Here is a 16,274-nt window from a genome sequence, read left to right as displayed (position 1 = left end):
TTTGCATAACTCGGCACTAAGCTCAGTCTAAATACCAGATGCTGATATTTATGTCATAAAGTAGTCAGCTCAGGCAGCATGGGGTAAAGTAATGTCAATTTATCCATCCGATCAATAGCTATGAGAACAGAGGCACTGATAGAATTGTACGTAGTGTTTGCAAATCCTATATATATAACGCTATCTCGATGGGCATTTCTACGGAGCTTGGGCCACTGAGTAATAATTTAAATTGACTGAAGTATCCCATCACTAATCTGCGAAACATCATCTTCGCTTAGATCATCCTAAGCAGGAGGCAAAGGGTTCTTGCCAGTTGCTCCAACTGAAGAGTTGTTGACCTTTCCATACAACCATTCAGTGATACCAGCGACATTCGTTCCGCCCTGGTAGTAAACCCGCAGCTCGGGAACATTCGACCAGGCAATAGCCGCGATCTCCGTGCCCAAGATAGTCGAGCCGGCCATCTTGCCCGCGTACGTCTTGCCCGGTGCATCCCAGCACCACTGCCAGAACGAACCGTCCGAGTTGGCCCAGTACAGACGGAGGTTGATACCCTTGGAAACGTCCCAGTAGAAGCAGGTGACGTCGAATCCGGCCTGGATGGGGACCTTGGAGACGATGACTTGGTTCATGTCCCACCAGCCCTTGTCGCTCCTGTAGCATTTCTGCACGATGTTTTGGTTGTCTTCTTGGATGTAGACTCTGCTTTGGGTTAGTCTGTCATCCTGGTGTAATAGATGCGAGATGACACATACCGGATATTATCCTCCCACTTGGTGGCAGCGATGGTGGAGCCTGGCAGTGCTTTGCCCAAGATATCGCCTGCTGTCCATCCACCAGAGGCTAATTGAACGCATCAGTCATCCATATTCAAGTCAAGAGATTATCCGACATACATGTCCACTTCCACTCCTGGATCTCATCGTTCGTATTCTGCACAAACAGGTGGATAGTCTCCTCCGGCACCTTGTCCGTCAAGTAGACGGCTGCCAGCTTAGAGTACGGTGCCGCCTGCACATTGTAATACCCGATATCACCATTTCCCCAAGCCCAAGCGGGATTGTAGGACCGCTGGCGCAAGAAGTTCAACGAGGAAAGATAGAACACGTGTGTCTGACTGCTTAGTTTTGTCTTCGATAGGGCGGGCTGCTGGCAGTGCTTACCTCTCTCAATTTATCGGTACAGGCAGCCAGCGGGGTGCCGTGTTTGGCAAAGGCAATGGTATCGCCAACTTGGCCACCCTTCCAGCTGCCTTCGTACTGGGTCTCGCGGATTCGGGCATGCGGATCCTGGAAGTAAACACGAAGTCTGGAGTTATCGTTGACGGCTGCGATAGCAGTGCCTGAAGTATGTTAGAAGAAGAGCTTGAGAGGATAAGGTACGCACGGAACTGGATTTCAGAAGCCATGGTTGTTGTCGATTGGAGGTGGGTAGTCAGATAATTGAAAGATTTGTTTCTGTGTCTGTCTCTTTCAAATCTGGCGGGATTGAGACCCCTGTATATAGCCCCAGTCGACCTCCTAACCACTTCATTCTCGGCTATTCAGCCTACACCGACATCCGCTGCCTGATGGCTGGTAGAATGCGTAGCGAGCTGAGCATTCCAAGGATGACATCATGCGCTCGCAGGATATTGATTACGTGAATACGTTCACTATGAGGGAATTACCCTCGGATCGGCTGGTATGAGATTGAGCTGAAACCTGCCACCAAGTCTAGACTGGTATGGAGTATGCGTGATTGGATATTAGACAAAGTTTTTTATGCTAAAGGTGACACTGCATGAAAGTTGATCAATCGGAAGCTAGAGGGAATATCCGAGAGGGTGGCAGATTCACAGATCAAGAGGGGTTGAAAAAAAGCAATTTGAAGAAACTCGCAGCTGCCACGTATATTTCTGGCGGGTTGAAGGCATTGATGGCTGCAAGTAAAAGCGGGGAATCGTCAGCCAGCCACAATAATCCCCGCAATATATTCGATTGTTTACTCTATTTGAGCGAATAGCTTTTACTATGTACAAATTGGTAGATCTGATATATTATTGTTACGGGGCTTCTACTCAGCAGTATAGTCGTATAGCAGCAATGTAAAACTATCATAATGTCAAACTTTTTTCTCTACAAAGGTACTTGAATAGTATTTGATGCTATCAATATCACATTATACCTGCATTGTTGCTGCATTAGTCTACCCTGTCTTGTGCATGATCATTAATTTACTAATCATATCATCATTTGTACTACACTTAACCCAGAACAAGACTTTGTTTATAAACTGATTGAATATATTCTAGTAAAAGATTCTTCACATGGGCAGGGATCCTTAACAAATACCAGTTTACTAAGTGGTGGTGTGTCAAAAAATTTCCTCTCATCCCCCATTTTAGTAATATCGTAGCCAGACTTTGTGGGTTTCAAAAAATGAATTAAATGCGTAGTTTTCAATCATTTCAATTTATCAAAGTATATATCACTGAGTAAAATTAGTCAGATATAATTTATTTGTTTGAAAATGTGGAATTAGTATGCCATTCTATGGTGAATCGATCTGAATGGTTCACTGAATTTACCACTCAACCACAAAGGGTTCAAGTTGACTGATCGATTGATCATTCAACGATAAATATATACATATTTAGTCATATACTGGGCGTAGCCCATGACATAAGGCAAGATAATATTTAAACTCTCAAATCCTATAGAACATGCCAGGATTCATAACATTCCTAATATCAATAGCACTACTAGCTACGGAAACTATAATTCTGTTATTAAAGGTAAGAATGACAATACTTTTAGTGCTCCAGGTGAAATTATATGTCTCTCGCCAGTTTTCAAACCCCGCAAGCGCCGGCATGGGTACTCATTCAATGGCAAGATCTGACCTATGACAGTAGACTAAAGTAGATTAAGACAGAGATCAGCCCCATGATTTCATTCATCTGTTTACATTTTGGCATCATAAATGAGTAACAAGATATTCGAATGCCTAGGACTGCTATTATGGCAGGTAAGAGGGGGTTCTTTGTTGTTTCTTTGCGGCAATTAATATCCTAGCAGAGTGAAGGCGGAGCCATACAATCCCATCAACTCCTGAATTTTACCATTACATAACCATGAAAGACTACCAGAAATGTCTGGATATTCCTTTTAGTCTCGCGTTATTTTTTGGTTAACAGATCCTAACTACGTTCCCTAACACTGACCTCCCTAGAGGTATAAGGACGGGCTAAACTATGGTATGTATTAAAAACTCTAGAAGATATATAGAGATAACTACCTTACAGATAAGTAGAAGAGACCCACTATTAATAGTAGATTGGAGTTTTTTTTTTGGTAGATATTTTGAGCCGTTACCCGTATTCAAAGCCTAGCCCTCTAGAAAATAGTCCCTTACTATTTTACTGTCCCATCTATAGGAGTTTTCAGGTGGTGCACTACCACTGCATCACACTGACAGCGCAGCTAAGAGGGGTGAAATTGGTGAAAATGTGGTACGAACCTTGTGTATATCATGAGAACTAATTGCGGGGATGCTCTTAACCCTATTCTCCCAACCACCAGGAGTTATTAGTTGTGATGCTGAATCTATTTCAAATCCAGCTGATATGGCTCTATTCATTAATTGAGAGAAAATTAGAGAAAGGCTATTTTACCAGCTGTCGACCGAGCCACGTGATGAAAATATATATATATATATATATATATATTGGGTACTCGCGTACAACTAAAGACCCAAGTGCCTGATAGGGTCATAGCAAGTCTGCTATTATTTATTATTTATCTTTGTTTTGAATATATATACAACGAGAAAATATATACTGTGTGCTGGTGATCCTCCATTTATTATTTTGTTGCTGTGACCGTACATGTACTTGTAGAAAATCTAATATATAAGCAGAACAGAAAATCAACGCTTAAATCGACCAATACACCAATAGGATATGATTACAGACCCAACTGTGCAGCCGGAGTCACAAATTGTCGTGCATCCCAGCGCACTCTCCGCAGATGTCTCTTCGGATCCCGAACTTCATTCCTAGCATGCAACCAGCGTCCATTATCCATGAGGATAATCGATCCGCGCGGCATCAAGTCCGGCGTGAGATTGAGAATCTGCTGTTTCGCAGCGGGACCTAGCAGGACGCTCTTCAGCTCTGCCAACGCCTTCGCTGCCTCATCACATAAAGGCGTGACGATGTCCTCTCGGAACCGGAGCTGCGTCGCCTTGCCATTGGGATTCGTGGCGAGGAGATTCCCCACGATGTCCGTTTCTCCTTGATTCTTGATGAACTCAGGTGGAACCCTGATTCGATAATTTGGTGTGAACAGCCACTCCCTCGCGAACGGGGACAGCAGCGTCAGGAGATGATCGACATTCAGCACAGACAACGTACCCCCGCCACACGTATCCGGTTGTAGAACCTGCAACGCGAAGAACCGCGGCGGCTCGCTCTCATAACTACAGTCTGTATGCCAGGGGAACTCCTCCATTGTCTCGGACCGCGCTTGGTGGTTATTACTTTGGAAGGAGTCGGGCGAGGGCCGGATATCCCACATCCAGCCGCGGTCGGCGCTGTGGGTGAGTGGGAGGCCGTGGGAGTGGTGCTTGTGCAGGTTTAGGAGGAGCTCCTGAATATAGCTGCTTTTGTCGTCTGCGAAGGCGAGTTGGATGTGGAGGATGCCATCGTCTTGGAGGAAGCGGTTAACGGAGGCGAGGTGGGTGGTTTGCGAGGCGTGGGATGGGTTTGGGACGGTGAGACGGGGAATGGTTGACGTTGATATGAATCGAGAGTCTGTTTGTTAGCAATGAGTGCAATTGAATGTGTGTATACATACTGGATGGTCGAGCCAGTCTGGCTGTACACAGAGGACGTAATAATCGCTGCATGATGGCCTGTTCAAAGTTTGGGTCGAGAGAGAAGAAACTCCGGTTCGGCCAAGCAGATATCGATCTATATTAGAAAGCTTCCCCCCACCGATCCCAGCTGGCCATCAGCTCGATTTCCCCATCGTCGATTGTTCCTGTTGCCATAACGTAATTAGTTGCGTCTGCTAGCCATGGTGGCTCCACAGTCCCGCAGACTGCGGGTCCATGTACGCGCTAGTAACGCCATGCACCAATCAGGCCCAGTTCCAGGATCGCGTGTTTGTTCCTGAGTGGGTCTCGGCCGCTTTTCAGCTCAGCTCGGCTTCAGCTCGATGAGATTTTTCATGAGCTGTGTTGATCATTACTTGTTGTCACTGCGCTGGTTACTCTAGTTACATTGTGATGCCGCCCAGACTGCGCAGTATCCGGATTCTGATTCTCTACTCCTCCACTGAACAAATCCAAGCACCACCTCGACTCAGCGCACATATTCTCCCCGGACCACTTCTCCACAGCCCAAGGCCAAGAAACTTGCCATGCATCATCATGAATGTGCCAATGAAGGGGAAGTGCTGCACGCCGTCGCTCTCGTGAAGAAATACCTTGTACAGATTATGTTCGACCCGCTGTTGTACGACATACGTAGTCATTCCCGCGACGAGGCGGGGATTGCGCATCGGTTCCAGTTTCGCCAGCCATTCTTCTTGACTGAGCTGGTCGCCGAAGAGGATGCCTGCTCCTTTTCCGCTGCGGACCGGTTTGAGGATGTACGCATTTTTGAGGGTTTCTGATTTGCGGGATTGAGTGATGAAGTCTGTCAATTGCGGTGAACCGGGGAGGGTGGTGGGTACGATGCCTCTGTTGAGAATGGCCGCTTGCTCGGTGGTGAGGACATTGCGGGCGACAAGGTTATCAAGTTCCTGGAGGACAATGCCTAACAGTCTCTTGTCGTGGACGAGGAGGATACTGCGCATGTCACTGAAGCAGCGCAGACTGAGTTGCTGGAGCATCTCCGCCGACATAGCCGCCAGCTCTCGCTGGTGCAGTTCCAGTCCGATCTGGTGGACTTCCTCCAGAGTCTCACCGGCGGCATTGGTGATTGTGTTTTGTGGGTTATCCTGTGCCAGACAGTATAGTCTGTATCCACCAGGCGATTGAGGCGACTCGATTAACCGTAAATCAGCGGGATGAACGAATCGCGGCTTGATCCCGATGGATTCTGCATAGTAAGTGTACAAGTGAATGTCGTAGCCGTATTCTTCGCCTTTGCAGAGATGAAGTGGTAGATCCCTGTTATACAGACTATTCAGTCCATTTTTCATCTATTCAGTTAGCTTGGGCATCCTCTATCTTGAAGATTCAAACGCACAATCTCCGGATCCGTCACTCCTTTGACTCCATTCCGCCCAACCCCCATATCCAGCAATGCCTGCTGCCCAATTGCCGTAAGCATAAACCCATTCCAGCAGAAGCGCGCATTGATCTCGCAGATGCGGTAGTTCTCAATGCCACCCTCGACTGCTGGTTCAAGCAGCATATCTGGACGCCATGACCCCGCACGGGTTTCGAACGGACTGATCACATCGGTTGGCTGGGAGTCAAGCCACTGTACAATCATAATTAGCCAGATCATTTTAACAAGACAAAGAAAGAAAGACATACACGTAGCAAATCCTCCTCAAACGGCTCAATCGGCATACGCTCCGGGAAGCGCGCCTCGGTATCCTTCCACCATCTGTTGACGATGTCGATAATCGCTGCTGACAACGCCTCACTCAGAACTTCCACCTGCTGCTTGTGTCTGGGCGTCACGAGAACCGGATGCGGGGAACATGTCTGGTAGATATCGCCAGTCCAGGTGTGCGGGGGACTGCAATTGAGCATGTTTGCGTGGAGGGTTTCAATGAGGGACTGGCGGGTAGTCGGGTCGCTGTCGGTGGGGTGGACATATTGCTCGCCCTGCTTGGAGGGGAGGATGATGGTGTGGAGATTTGACGATGGTTTTTTCATTTTGAGCTATATGGTAAATGTGATTGATTGACAGACAGAGTAAGAGATGAGAATTGGGGATATTAATATGACATTGCATTTTTTTTTTTTTTTCTTCCCCTCATCTGCATGTGAGATGCCGAGGCGCTAACAACATCTGCCTTTCCTAGCGTGTTGTTGTTTGTCCTTCTTCTACCCGATTGGGGCTGTGGGTCAGGGGAAAAGATGATCGCCACGAGCTGAATGGCGAGTCTGGACCAGCACCAAGTCCGGATTCCAATTGGATCTATCACACGGTGATACTCATCTTGAAGCTATTCCTGCAGCTTTGGTCACTATTCAATTCAACTGAGACATAGAAAGACAGTGGCTGGCTGCAGGGCATGCTGTGATTCGCGCACTAGAGTGGGATGGATCGCAGCTGAAGAAAGCTGTATCAAATACCGTACCGTACTAGTAGCGCCTGCAGCCGATCAATGGTTCTTCATCTTGCAGCCAGTCTAGCCAGCTATGGCTAGCGCGGAACTGCAGCTATTTTCCTATATAGGACCACTTTTTCTGATCCGAAGCCCCTCATTGCCAGTTCTGTTCTTCCACCTTGAATATCGCCATCATGGTTGCTGATTACTACCCCCTTTCCGATGTCCTGGCCGTCGCCAGTGTTCATCCCTTCTACTCTGACACCACCTATCCCCCAACTCGCGAGGAATTGCCCTCAGTCCTGGCCAATGCGCGGGAGTCAACAAATGGCCTTGAACTGTCCAAGTTTCCCTTGACGGAAAAAGATAAACTGTACAAGCAGATTGCGCGACTCACGAATGATAAAGACCCCCGCAATGGATACCGACAAGGTACCTACATCAGCACAACCGGCGGAGGCTCAGGAGGACAGCCGATGGTCTTTGCGACTGATTCGATTGAGAATCGCCAGCAACGGGCTGTGTTTGGTTCGCTTTTGCGCGCATGCGACATTCTCGGCCCGGGAGACTGGATGTTGACGATGCACGTGTGTGGCTATCTCTACAGGTGTGTCTGCTGATTGGCTGTATAATGCATCGCTAATAATGACAGGGCACTCGACCTTATGACCGAGGTCTTTGAAGCTTCTGGCGCCACTGTCCTCTGCGCAGGAGGTGACATGGAGCTCGAGAAGATCGTCAAGTGCCTCATCGAGTACCGCGTCAACGCCATTGCCGGCGACGCAGGCCAGTTGGTCCAGCTGGTGCGGTACATCACCACGCTGCCAGAGGAGAAAAAGCAGATGATCCAGATCGACAAAGCTCTCTACACATCCGAGCCCATGACGCCCGCCCAGCGCAGCTTTCTGAAGTCCGTCTTTCCCAGCATCGCCCTGACATCGGTGATCGGCAGCGCAGAGGCAGGCACATGGGGTGCCTCGACGGCCGAGCTGACCGAGAGCGCAATGGAGAAAAACTACGCAGACTTCATCTTCGACAATCGCCTCATGCACCTCGAGGTTCTCCCTACTTCCATCATCAACAACACAGAAAACCTCGCCAGCCAGCCCCAGCCCATTCCAGACGGCGAAAAAGGTCTCCTGGTCCAGACCTCTCTCCAGCGCCTCCGCAACCCGCTCGTCCGCTACGTCTGCGGCGATCTTGCCTCCCTCCACCCTCTCCCCGAGTCGATCTCCTCCCGCCTCTCCCCTGAAGACGCGGCGCACTACCGCATCGCGCGCGTCTACGGCCGCGACCGCCAAATCAGCTTCGATTGGTACGGCGAGTACTACGAATTCCAACAAGCCCAGGCCGTCATGCAGACCGAGTCGTGGGGCATCCTGCAGTACCAGATCATCCGGCGGTATCCGGACAACGATACCAGCCATCTGGAAGTGGTGCTGGAGGTACGTGTGCTGCGAGACTCCGGGCCGGGCAAGCTCGACGAGGAGAAATTGACGCACGCGATACGCACCTTTTTCAAGGTATACCCGAACAACAGCGACTTGTTTGTGCTGAAGTATCTGCCTGATTATAGTGGCTTTTTGCGGAGTACGACGGGGAGGAAGGTGATGAATTTTGTCGATTTGACTGGGCAGAAATAATGCAGAGACGTAGCACGAGCAGTGCTTTAGCTGGCCATCACCTCAGGTGAAGTCACAAAACTAAAATAGGAAATATCACTTGACCTGCCAAGAAATTACTTTTTTCTCCAGAGCTTTTCTGTATATTTCATACAAAAACATCACTGTATTTTAGAACTAGTTGAGAGCGAAGCCTGGGCCCACTTTCAGTTATGTACTGTGCAGCTGAGTAGAGTAGATGGTCAGAACCAGGGTACTCGACGGGATCAGCCGAGATCGGTCCGACAGAATACACCATCTCCACAGAACACAGAGGCGAAGCAGATCTCTGCTGTGTTGGGGCTTCTGTTGAGAAATAAATACAGGCAAACAACACACAGTCCTGCATTCAAATCCCGGCTGGTCACTCGGCTGAAAAGGTGTTTGTTTCCTTGGCCAATCCCCTCTTTCTGCATTGTTAGACCACAGTCACTTGGCCATTGCGGCGTTGGGGGTGTCTGTGTGCCGTTGCGTAAGTCGGCAATCCATGACTTGAGATATAGGGATGATGGGAACTAATAATGTCCAGCGATGGGTCCTAGTGTGGAAGAAGCGCCGAGTCCGGAAGAAGGACTGCACTTTCTGAACAAGACCAAAGCAGCCTACATTATCTTTGAGACGGATACTTTCAACATGGCAATCTGTTTCTATATTTTTTTTCTCTTCTGCAGGGCTATATCGGTAGACCGTTAGAGCCACCATGTCTTTGTAGCACAGCATATCAGAAAGCATACCATTCTTAGACTCCAATCCCTCCGATATGCATCGACCTTGCTGTTATTGACTTCTTATCTAAATGTTTTCTATATTAATTTTCATGATTTTGAGGTGACTGCATGGGCGTGGCTGCTTGCCTGTATCGCTGATCTTAGATATCATGAGTATGGAGTGCATAATAAATAGATAACCCAATCAGGAAATAGACCAGGCTGGTGGCCCAATGTTGGGCGACTTAACATATCCACTTATTGCATGGTAGGCCAGCCGGCTTGCGTGATCTGCATTCAGCTGACAACCCCGCTGTCCAGCTCAGACCAACCCACTTTATGACGTTGAAAGCTGAACTCTCAGCTCAGCTTGGGAAGAACAGACTATTCTCTACCGTCTAATTATAAATACCCTTCTCGTACCCCCTCAATCCTCCATCTTCGTTCAACTCACTCCCACTTCTTCCTCCTATCTACCAAACACAGCCCACCAAAGCCAACCCTTCAAAATGCCTTTCATTGAAATTCCCGCGTATGTCCTCTTCATCAATAACCCCCATCTCTATAAGACTAATAGAATATCCCAGGCCCAGGCTCTACGAGGACCTCATCAACAGACCCCAGCCCACCCTCGTTTATTTCTTCGACGGATCAGCTGGACGTACTGGTGAATACCAAATCTTGGAATCAGGAAACCACCCCGGTAGCCAGCTTGAGACATTCTTTGTTGATGTTGCCCTATTCCCCGTTCCAGACGGTCCGAAGGAGGTGCCTGTGACGATTCTCTTCCGCGAAGGCCAACAGTTGGGTACTGCCGTGCAAGGAGACATTCCTACATTCTTCAAGCTTCTTCAGCAAGCTGAACAAGAGTCTTGAAATTATGAAGCGACAGCCTTGTCGTGAATGATGTATTTAGATGACTGGGTTGGCCTGAGTATTATTGAAGATCGAGTTTTATTTTTTATATTTATTCAGTATTTTCCCGGAGTGGAAATGTGGCTGGCCTCAGCTGAGCCTCGCTTCAGGTGAGAGCTGAACGTAACCCCGCCAGCCCCGCCATGAGCTAGCCAGTACCGTATCTAAGATCGATTTCAGCTGCCCCACTCGCAGCCTCAGCCGCGTGGTACGCTACATCATTGGCTGTACAATCCATAAATGTGGGTCATGGCCAACCTTATTAATTATTGGAATGTTCCAGGCTGTTTATTGGGCAGCTAGTATTTATTCATCTATGATTATAGATAGATCGAAGTAAACATCACACTGGACTATCCTGGTAATCATTTTCATCCACGACCACACCCCCTTCATCTGTATAGCGACTGTGCGTTGGATATTGCTGTTGTCTGTCTATATCATCTAGTCGAACGTGTCGACGGAGGATGTAGCGGTTAATCATGTACGGGAGCTCTTTGGATAGCCGATACCGGACGAGTTTTCTAGTAGACAGTTTGAATATTGAAGAGATCTCCTCGAGAGAATGCTGCTTGGTTTCTCTGATGACGAGAAAAGACGCGCAGAAGAGAATGGCATGCATGAGCCTGTTTAGTCCGAGTTAGGAGAATGCGGTATGTACTTGAGGGAAGGGGCTTACGCAAAAGCATGCAGCAGCTTCGTTGAGGAACTTCCTACTGCTAGGGGAAGGATAAGCATGATTTTCGCCAGATTCTGACAGACATGATAAATGGAGAAGGTAAATGCCATGCCGATTTCTAATCATCGTCAGCCAAATAATCCTCCATGGGAAAAGAGTTTATATTACCTCGATGGTAGATCGGAAAGACCTTGGCCGCATACGAGAGGAACAGAAAGCCCGCCCCGATTGACGAAAGGCTAATTAGAAAACAACCGGAAACGAGCACCATCATCATCTGGCTGTGCCGCGAGGGAAAGAACAGTCGCATCCAGATGAGCAGACAGATTAGCCCTGATAGACTGATGAAAATCGCGCGACGGCGTCCGAGTATATCGATCATCGCCAGGCCGAGCATTGTAGCCATGAAGATGGCAAGGTGGACGTATACGGGCATGATCGGCGCCGGAACGACATATCCATCTGTGAAGATATTTATGAAAAGCGCGATGAGTTGCTCAAATGATCCGACCAGCAGTCCTGTCCCAGATAGTGTGGCTGTTATGATGGTGATGGATGATGCTATCGTAGCTCTTCTAATGCGTGGAACGGTGATGAGCTGGACTAGTTTTGTGTGAAACCTCTTTCTCCCAAACTTCCCCTCTTCCGTGCTAATATGGGACTGTATTTGCCACAGATCCTGAGCAGCGAGGATTTCAACACCGCGAAGATGAAGTAGAGATTCATATGCTTTATCCATCTGCCAGTGGGATACATACCATCGAGGCGACTCGGGGAAGAACCAGACTAGCATCGGGAGAATGGCAGATAGGATGGGATAGCAGACGTTGAGAAACGATGCAATGGATGGAGCCGCAGTCTCACAAGCGGAAGTTAGTCCTGAAAAGAAGAATCCGACATAAGTGGCACTATTTCGTCAGATTGTAGCAGCAGAGGAAGGTAGGTCAACATACATAGAGCAGAGCCGAAGCATCTTTTCACGGCTCATTGTTGGACTGCTTTCTGCCAGATAGACTGGAATCGTGCATGCCTGGAGTCCCACGCCAAATGCGAGAAGGACGCGGAAGATTAACAGTTGCTGCCAGCGAAGACCAACAGTCTCGCCGACAGAATCGATAAAGGTGAGAATGAAGCTGAGGAAGACAGCTCCTCGACGACCGATTGAATGGTTGACGATGTAGGTACTCCAGCAGCCGGCTAGTGCAATGAGACTGTTGATAAATGAGCGCTGGTCAGAGCACTCTTAGTATCTATGTATTCTTACCATTCAACCAGAAATATCATGGGTAATTTCTCCTCGTTGGCAGGTTTTGTCTGGAGTAGTCGATCGGACACTCGGAGATAGGAATGGGGAAGGGCCAACGAGAACATATTCCACCCACTGCCATGTCAGCTCATTCAATCATATATCATATACAGAGACTCTCTCACGCCAGAAATCCAAATCCACAACAGCCATACACAACCTGAGACAAACCAGAATGGCGGTGCCAATTCTTCGACTTCTCATTGCCGATGATGACCAGTTCATCGCGGGTGAGTCCATCGACACGATCAATATCTACATTGGATGCAAGCAGAGCGCCTTTTCGAATCGTGTCTCTTGCGTAGTCCAGGTTGTGTCTGGTTGTGAATTCGTCTGCTTCTAGGAGGATCTGTCGCTCGCGGTGATCATCTGGGCCGTGGGATGTCCATTCTGGTTGATGGTGAGCGGATCTAAGCTCATCGTGGTATATTGTGAGATGGATTCCTCCTCGGCTGTCGTGCTGAATCTCTCTTGACATTGTCAATCATGTAAAGTGAGGATATGGAGGGAATGGAATTCTCGAGGGAAATGAAACAATATGGCTGACTGCGCGATGTCACCAGTGCAGATACGAGGCTGCGCCCGGGTGACAGCCTTGTGATTGCGTAGCCCTTGACTGGAGATGAGGGGTACTCGTGCAGATGCGTTGTTCAAAAAAGCAAATTGGTCAGCGAGGCTGAGTCCTTCTGGATTCTTCCAAGGATAATGCTGCCTGCTTCATTCAACCTCTCCCATCTTGTATCTCTATCTCGACTGATGGTACATGATTCCGCCGCTGTGACAATGGCTGTCGATCACCTGTTTTATCTGTTGCTCGTGCCTGGATGGTATATCGCCCACTCTGTTCGATCAGCAACTGAAGACAAAAGAATTGCCACTCAAACTGCTCGCGAGGCGCTACTCTCGCCTCTATCCAAGTCTGTCCGTCTATACTGACATCAACCCGCACAATCTCTTCTTCTCCCCACGCACGCCCCCAAACCTCGACATACCCAGGACAAAACACCCCTCCCGGACAAGGCCTTACAATTATCGAATTCGGCTCTACCTTCCAAACAGGTCTTTTCCTTACACCAGCCACATCCCCCGGATCCAGCTCGTTGTAAAAGACCGTCGTGAACGGGCCGGGCGATCTCCCCTCCTGCACAGACAGCCGACACAGCCATTTAGTCGAATTCGTCCCAAACCACCCCGGCACGACGAGTCTCACCGGTCCTCCTCGCTCTTTGCCTAAAGGCTGCCCGTTCATCGCATACGCGACCAGAACTTCTGGTGATAGGGCTTTCTCCATCGGTAGGTCTTTCTGGTACCTATCTGCACTGACACCAGCGAACGTCCCTGAATCCAGCCCGTCAGACCACACAAAGGATCCTCGCGTGTCTGGTCGTGCGATGGCGAGTAGATCCTTCAGCGGAACGCCCGTCCAGACGACATTCCCAATCCTCCACACATTCTTCGTTGGAGCGACCAGTGGACTCCCATAGCACTCATGGAAGGAGATGACTGAGGTAGATGGCATCTGCCGTAACTGGTCCAGATTTATAGAGAAAGGCCGCTCGACGAGTCCATCCACTGCCAGTGTCCAGCGACTGGAATCTACCACGGCAGCGCCCATGTGGATTGTTTGGAATAAACATGTTTCGGGCGTGAGATTATCTTCGAGTTGGTGGGGTTTGGGTGGGTGGCGGATGAAGAAGCCTTTTGGCTGGATGTCGACTAGAGACTGGCGGGAGTCTGGGATATTCCTGCGATCGATGAAATTGACAGAGTGTAGATCAGCCATGGTATATTATAGAAAAATGAGATGAATGATAATTCCGAGTCTGACGTGCATATAAGATTTCAGATCAGATGATCCGCATTACCCGCAATATCCGTGCGCCTTCTGAGAACATATCCACATTCCTAATAAAATCACAGAAGAAATTGCAGTAATTCATCAATTCATCAATATTAATCAACATGGGTGGCCTATCTGCACGAGGGAATGCTTTTGTTACACGGAAACCAGCCTTCCTCGACGTCTTGAGCAATCTGTGGGATCCAAAGTCCAATCCAGATGGAATTGTCAATCTCGGTCTTGCTGAGAATGTAGGGATACCCACCTTTAATAATATTCACGCTAATATCTATAGACACTCATGCACGATGAAATGGAGCGATTCATCAACACAAATGTAGGTCATCCTCCACAATCACAATAAACCTTCTAACCAACTTCCAGTCACAAATCAATGCACACGCATTAACATACGGAGATGGCTTCAGCGGCTCCCTCCGTCTCAAAAAAGCCATTTGCCATTTCCTCAACACCCGATTCTCTCCCATCACTGCCCTCTCTCCGTCTCATCTGACCATCACCTCCGGCGTCAGCAATGCACTCGAGTGCTGCGCCTGGGCTTTAGCTGACATTGGCGACTGCTTTCTCGTTGGACGTCCGTATTTCAATGCATTCAAGACGACATTTGGGACTCGACCAGGGTAGGTCTTTTACAAGTCAGACCTGGACAAAGTTGACCTATGTTTCTAGAGTTAACCTCGTCGAGGTGGCGTTTGCAGAAACCGACCCATTTAGCATGGCTGCGGTGCATATGTATGAGAAGGCATATACGGAAGCAATCAGCAAAGGGCTTCGCGTCAAAGCACTTCTCTTGTGTTCGCCACATAATCCACTGGGTTTTACCACCATCCCATCTATCTATATAGACCAATATTAACGATTTCAGGACGCTGCTACCCCGCAAACATCCTCAGAGAGTATATGAAGTTCTGTGCCAGAAATGGGCTCCATCTGATCTGCGATGAGATCTATGCTCTGTCCGTCTGGGATAATCCCCGTCTACCTGATGCCCCGGGGTTTACGTCGATTCTGGCTATGGATGCTGCGGACGTGATGGATCCCAGCAGAGTTCATGTTGTATGGGGGTTGAGTAAGGTAAGCTTCTGGTCTTGAGTCAGATGGATGTGACTGATTTTGCAGGACTTTGGCGCAACGGGATTGAGAATAGGTTGTCTGGTTAGCCAGGCAAATAAGCATATTTTGGATGCTGCGGATGGTATTTCGTAAGTTATTTTACAAATACTCAACATCATCCACTGACTATGATCAGTCTATACAACTTCCCCTCCAGCCTCGCAGATCAGCTGGCTACATCCCTCCTTTTCAACGACGATTTCACATCATCCTACATAACCACCAATAGGTCCCGCCTGGCAGACAGCTACCATTTCGCAACGGATTTCCTCCGCCGTCATGATATCCCCTATGTCGAGTGTAATGCGGCATTCTTCGTTTGGATGAACCTTGGGGTGAAAATGAAAGATTGCACAACTACTGATGCGGATATACTAGCACGGCTGAGAAAAGAAAAAGTGTATATCGCCCCTGGGTCGGTGTATGGTGCTGAAGAGTCAGGGTGGTTTCGGATGGTGTTTGCGCATCCGCGAAGTGTGTTGGAGGAGGGGTTGAGGAGGATGGTGAAGGCTGTTGAGGCGTAGGTTTTCAATTGTATTATAGATTAAACATGCTTGATTATAGGTTATGGTATATTGAATAATCAACCAGTCAAATGCGGCAATCACAACTGGCAGGTAGAAAGATAGGTGCCCCTTTATGTATACGTGGACAAATCATATCAGCATCTCCGAGGCCTACACAGCCAATAATATCCCATGATGCTTGGAATATATCATACATGTACATTGAACTTTGTCAACTGTACAACA

At 48.4% G+C, this 16,274-nt stretch overlaps 10 protein-coding genes across 10 annotated transcripts; 3 read left to right on the top strand and 7 right to left on the bottom strand.

Annotated features, from left to right (window-relative positions):
• Window positions 1–63: 63 nt before the first annotated feature.
• ASPWEDRAFT_42938 (uncharacterized protein) lies at window positions 64–1,531 on the bottom strand. Its single transcript, XM_040835909.1, has 5 exons — window positions 1,390–1,531; window positions 1,167–1,345; window positions 900–1,116; window positions 759–846; window positions 64–705 (listed from the first exon to the last, which is right to left on the bottom strand). Exons 1-5 carry the CDS (start codon window positions 1,409–1,411, stop codon window positions 288–290), a joined length of 924 nt encoding a protein of 307 aa, XP_040686579.1. The 5' UTR covers window positions 1,412–1,531; the 3' UTR covers window positions 64–287.
• Window positions 1,532–3,950: 2,419 nt separating this feature from the next.
• Window positions 3,951–4,893, bottom strand: ASPWEDRAFT_30030 (uncharacterized protein; the record flags this gene model as incomplete). Its single annotated transcript, XM_040833357.1, has 2 exons — window positions 3,951–4,798; window positions 4,842–4,893. The coding sequence occupies 2 exons, from the start codon at window positions 4,891–4,893 to the stop codon at window positions 3,951–3,953; spliced, it is 900 nt and encodes a 299-aa protein (XP_040686578.1).
• A 419-nt stretch (window positions 4,894–5,312) lies between these two features.
• Window positions 5,313–6,882, bottom strand: ASPWEDRAFT_174330 (uncharacterized protein; the record flags this gene model as incomplete). The annotated part of the gene is made up of 3 exons (XM_040831209.1): window positions 5,313–6,194; window positions 6,242–6,478; window positions 6,535–6,882. 3 exons carry the CDS (start codon window positions 6,880–6,882, stop codon window positions 5,313–5,315), a joined length of 1,467 nt encoding a protein of 488 aa, XP_040686577.1.
• A 566-nt stretch (window positions 6,883–7,448) lies between these two features.
• ASPWEDRAFT_42936 (uncharacterized protein) lies at window positions 7,449–9,066 on the top strand. Its single transcript, XM_040835908.1, has 2 exons — window positions 7,449–7,887; window positions 7,933–9,066. The coding sequence occupies exons 1-2, from the start codon at window positions 7,475–7,477 to the stop codon at window positions 8,921–8,923; spliced, it is 1,404 nt and encodes a 467-aa protein (XP_040686576.1). The 5' UTR covers window positions 7,449–7,474; the 3' UTR covers window positions 8,924–9,066.
• A 1,029-nt stretch (window positions 9,067–10,095) lies between these two features.
• On the top strand, window positions 10,096–10,733 carry ASPWEDRAFT_42935 (uncharacterized protein). Its single transcript, XM_040835907.1, has 2 exons — window positions 10,096–10,180; window positions 10,236–10,733. Exons 1-2 carry the CDS (start codon window positions 10,158–10,160, stop codon window positions 10,522–10,524), a joined length of 312 nt encoding a protein of 103 aa, XP_040686575.1. The 5' UTR covers window positions 10,096–10,157; the 3' UTR covers window positions 10,525–10,733.
• ASPWEDRAFT_42934 (uncharacterized protein) lies at window positions 10,712–11,189 on the bottom strand. The gene has a single exon (XM_040835906.1). The coding sequence runs from the start codon at window positions 11,183–11,185 to the stop codon at window positions 10,907–10,909; it is 279 nt and encodes a 92-aa protein (XP_040686574.1). The 5' UTR covers window positions 11,186–11,189; the 3' UTR covers window positions 10,712–10,906.
• Window positions 11,190–11,273: 84 nt separating this feature from the next.
• Window positions 11,274–12,379, bottom strand: ASPWEDRAFT_597448 (uncharacterized protein). The gene has a single exon (XM_040838467.1). It carries the CDS (start codon window positions 12,033–12,035, stop codon window positions 11,361–11,363), a length of 675 nt encoding a protein of 224 aa, XP_040686573.1. The 5' UTR covers window positions 12,036–12,379; the 3' UTR covers window positions 11,274–11,360.
• Window positions 11,762–13,147, bottom strand: ASPWEDRAFT_597428 (uncharacterized protein). The gene is made up of 5 exons (XM_040838466.1): window positions 12,674–13,147; window positions 12,507–12,623; window positions 12,196–12,453; window positions 12,001–12,101; window positions 11,762–11,817 (listed from the first exon to the last, which is right to left on the bottom strand). The coding sequence occupies exons 1-4, from the start codon at window positions 13,024–13,026 to the stop codon at window positions 12,029–12,031; spliced, it is 801 nt and encodes a 266-aa protein (XP_040686572.1). The 5' UTR covers window positions 13,027–13,147; the 3' UTR covers window positions 11,762–11,817; window positions 12,001–12,028.
• Window positions 13,029–14,420, bottom strand: ASPWEDRAFT_597558 (uncharacterized protein). The gene has a single exon (XM_040838469.1). It carries the CDS (start codon window positions 14,329–14,331, stop codon window positions 13,270–13,272), a length of 1,062 nt encoding a protein of 353 aa, XP_040686571.1. The 5' UTR covers window positions 14,332–14,420; the 3' UTR covers window positions 13,029–13,269.
• A 90-nt stretch (window positions 14,421–14,510) lies between these two features.
• On the top strand, window positions 14,511–16,046 carry ASPWEDRAFT_52993 (uncharacterized protein; the record flags this gene model as incomplete). Its single annotated transcript, XM_040837812.1, has 7 exons — window positions 14,511–14,639; window positions 14,684–14,725; window positions 14,773–15,029; window positions 15,079–15,224; window positions 15,275–15,483; window positions 15,529–15,611; window positions 15,659–16,046. 7 exons carry the CDS (start codon window positions 14,511–14,513, stop codon window positions 16,044–16,046), a joined length of 1,254 nt encoding a protein of 417 aa, XP_040686570.1.
• Window positions 16,047–16,274: the final 228 nt, after the last annotated feature.

This window comes from Aspergillus wentii (genome assembly GCF_001890725.1).
Source record: "Aspergillus wentii DTO 134E9 unplaced genomic scaffold ASPWEscaffold_6, whole genome shotgun sequence".
Classification (NCBI taxonomy): Eukaryota; Fungi; Ascomycota; class Eurotiomycetes; order Eurotiales; family Aspergillaceae; genus Aspergillus; species Aspergillus wentii.
Note: the sequence above shows the minus strand (reverse complement) of the source record. Positions and strands in the feature narration are given on the sequence as shown.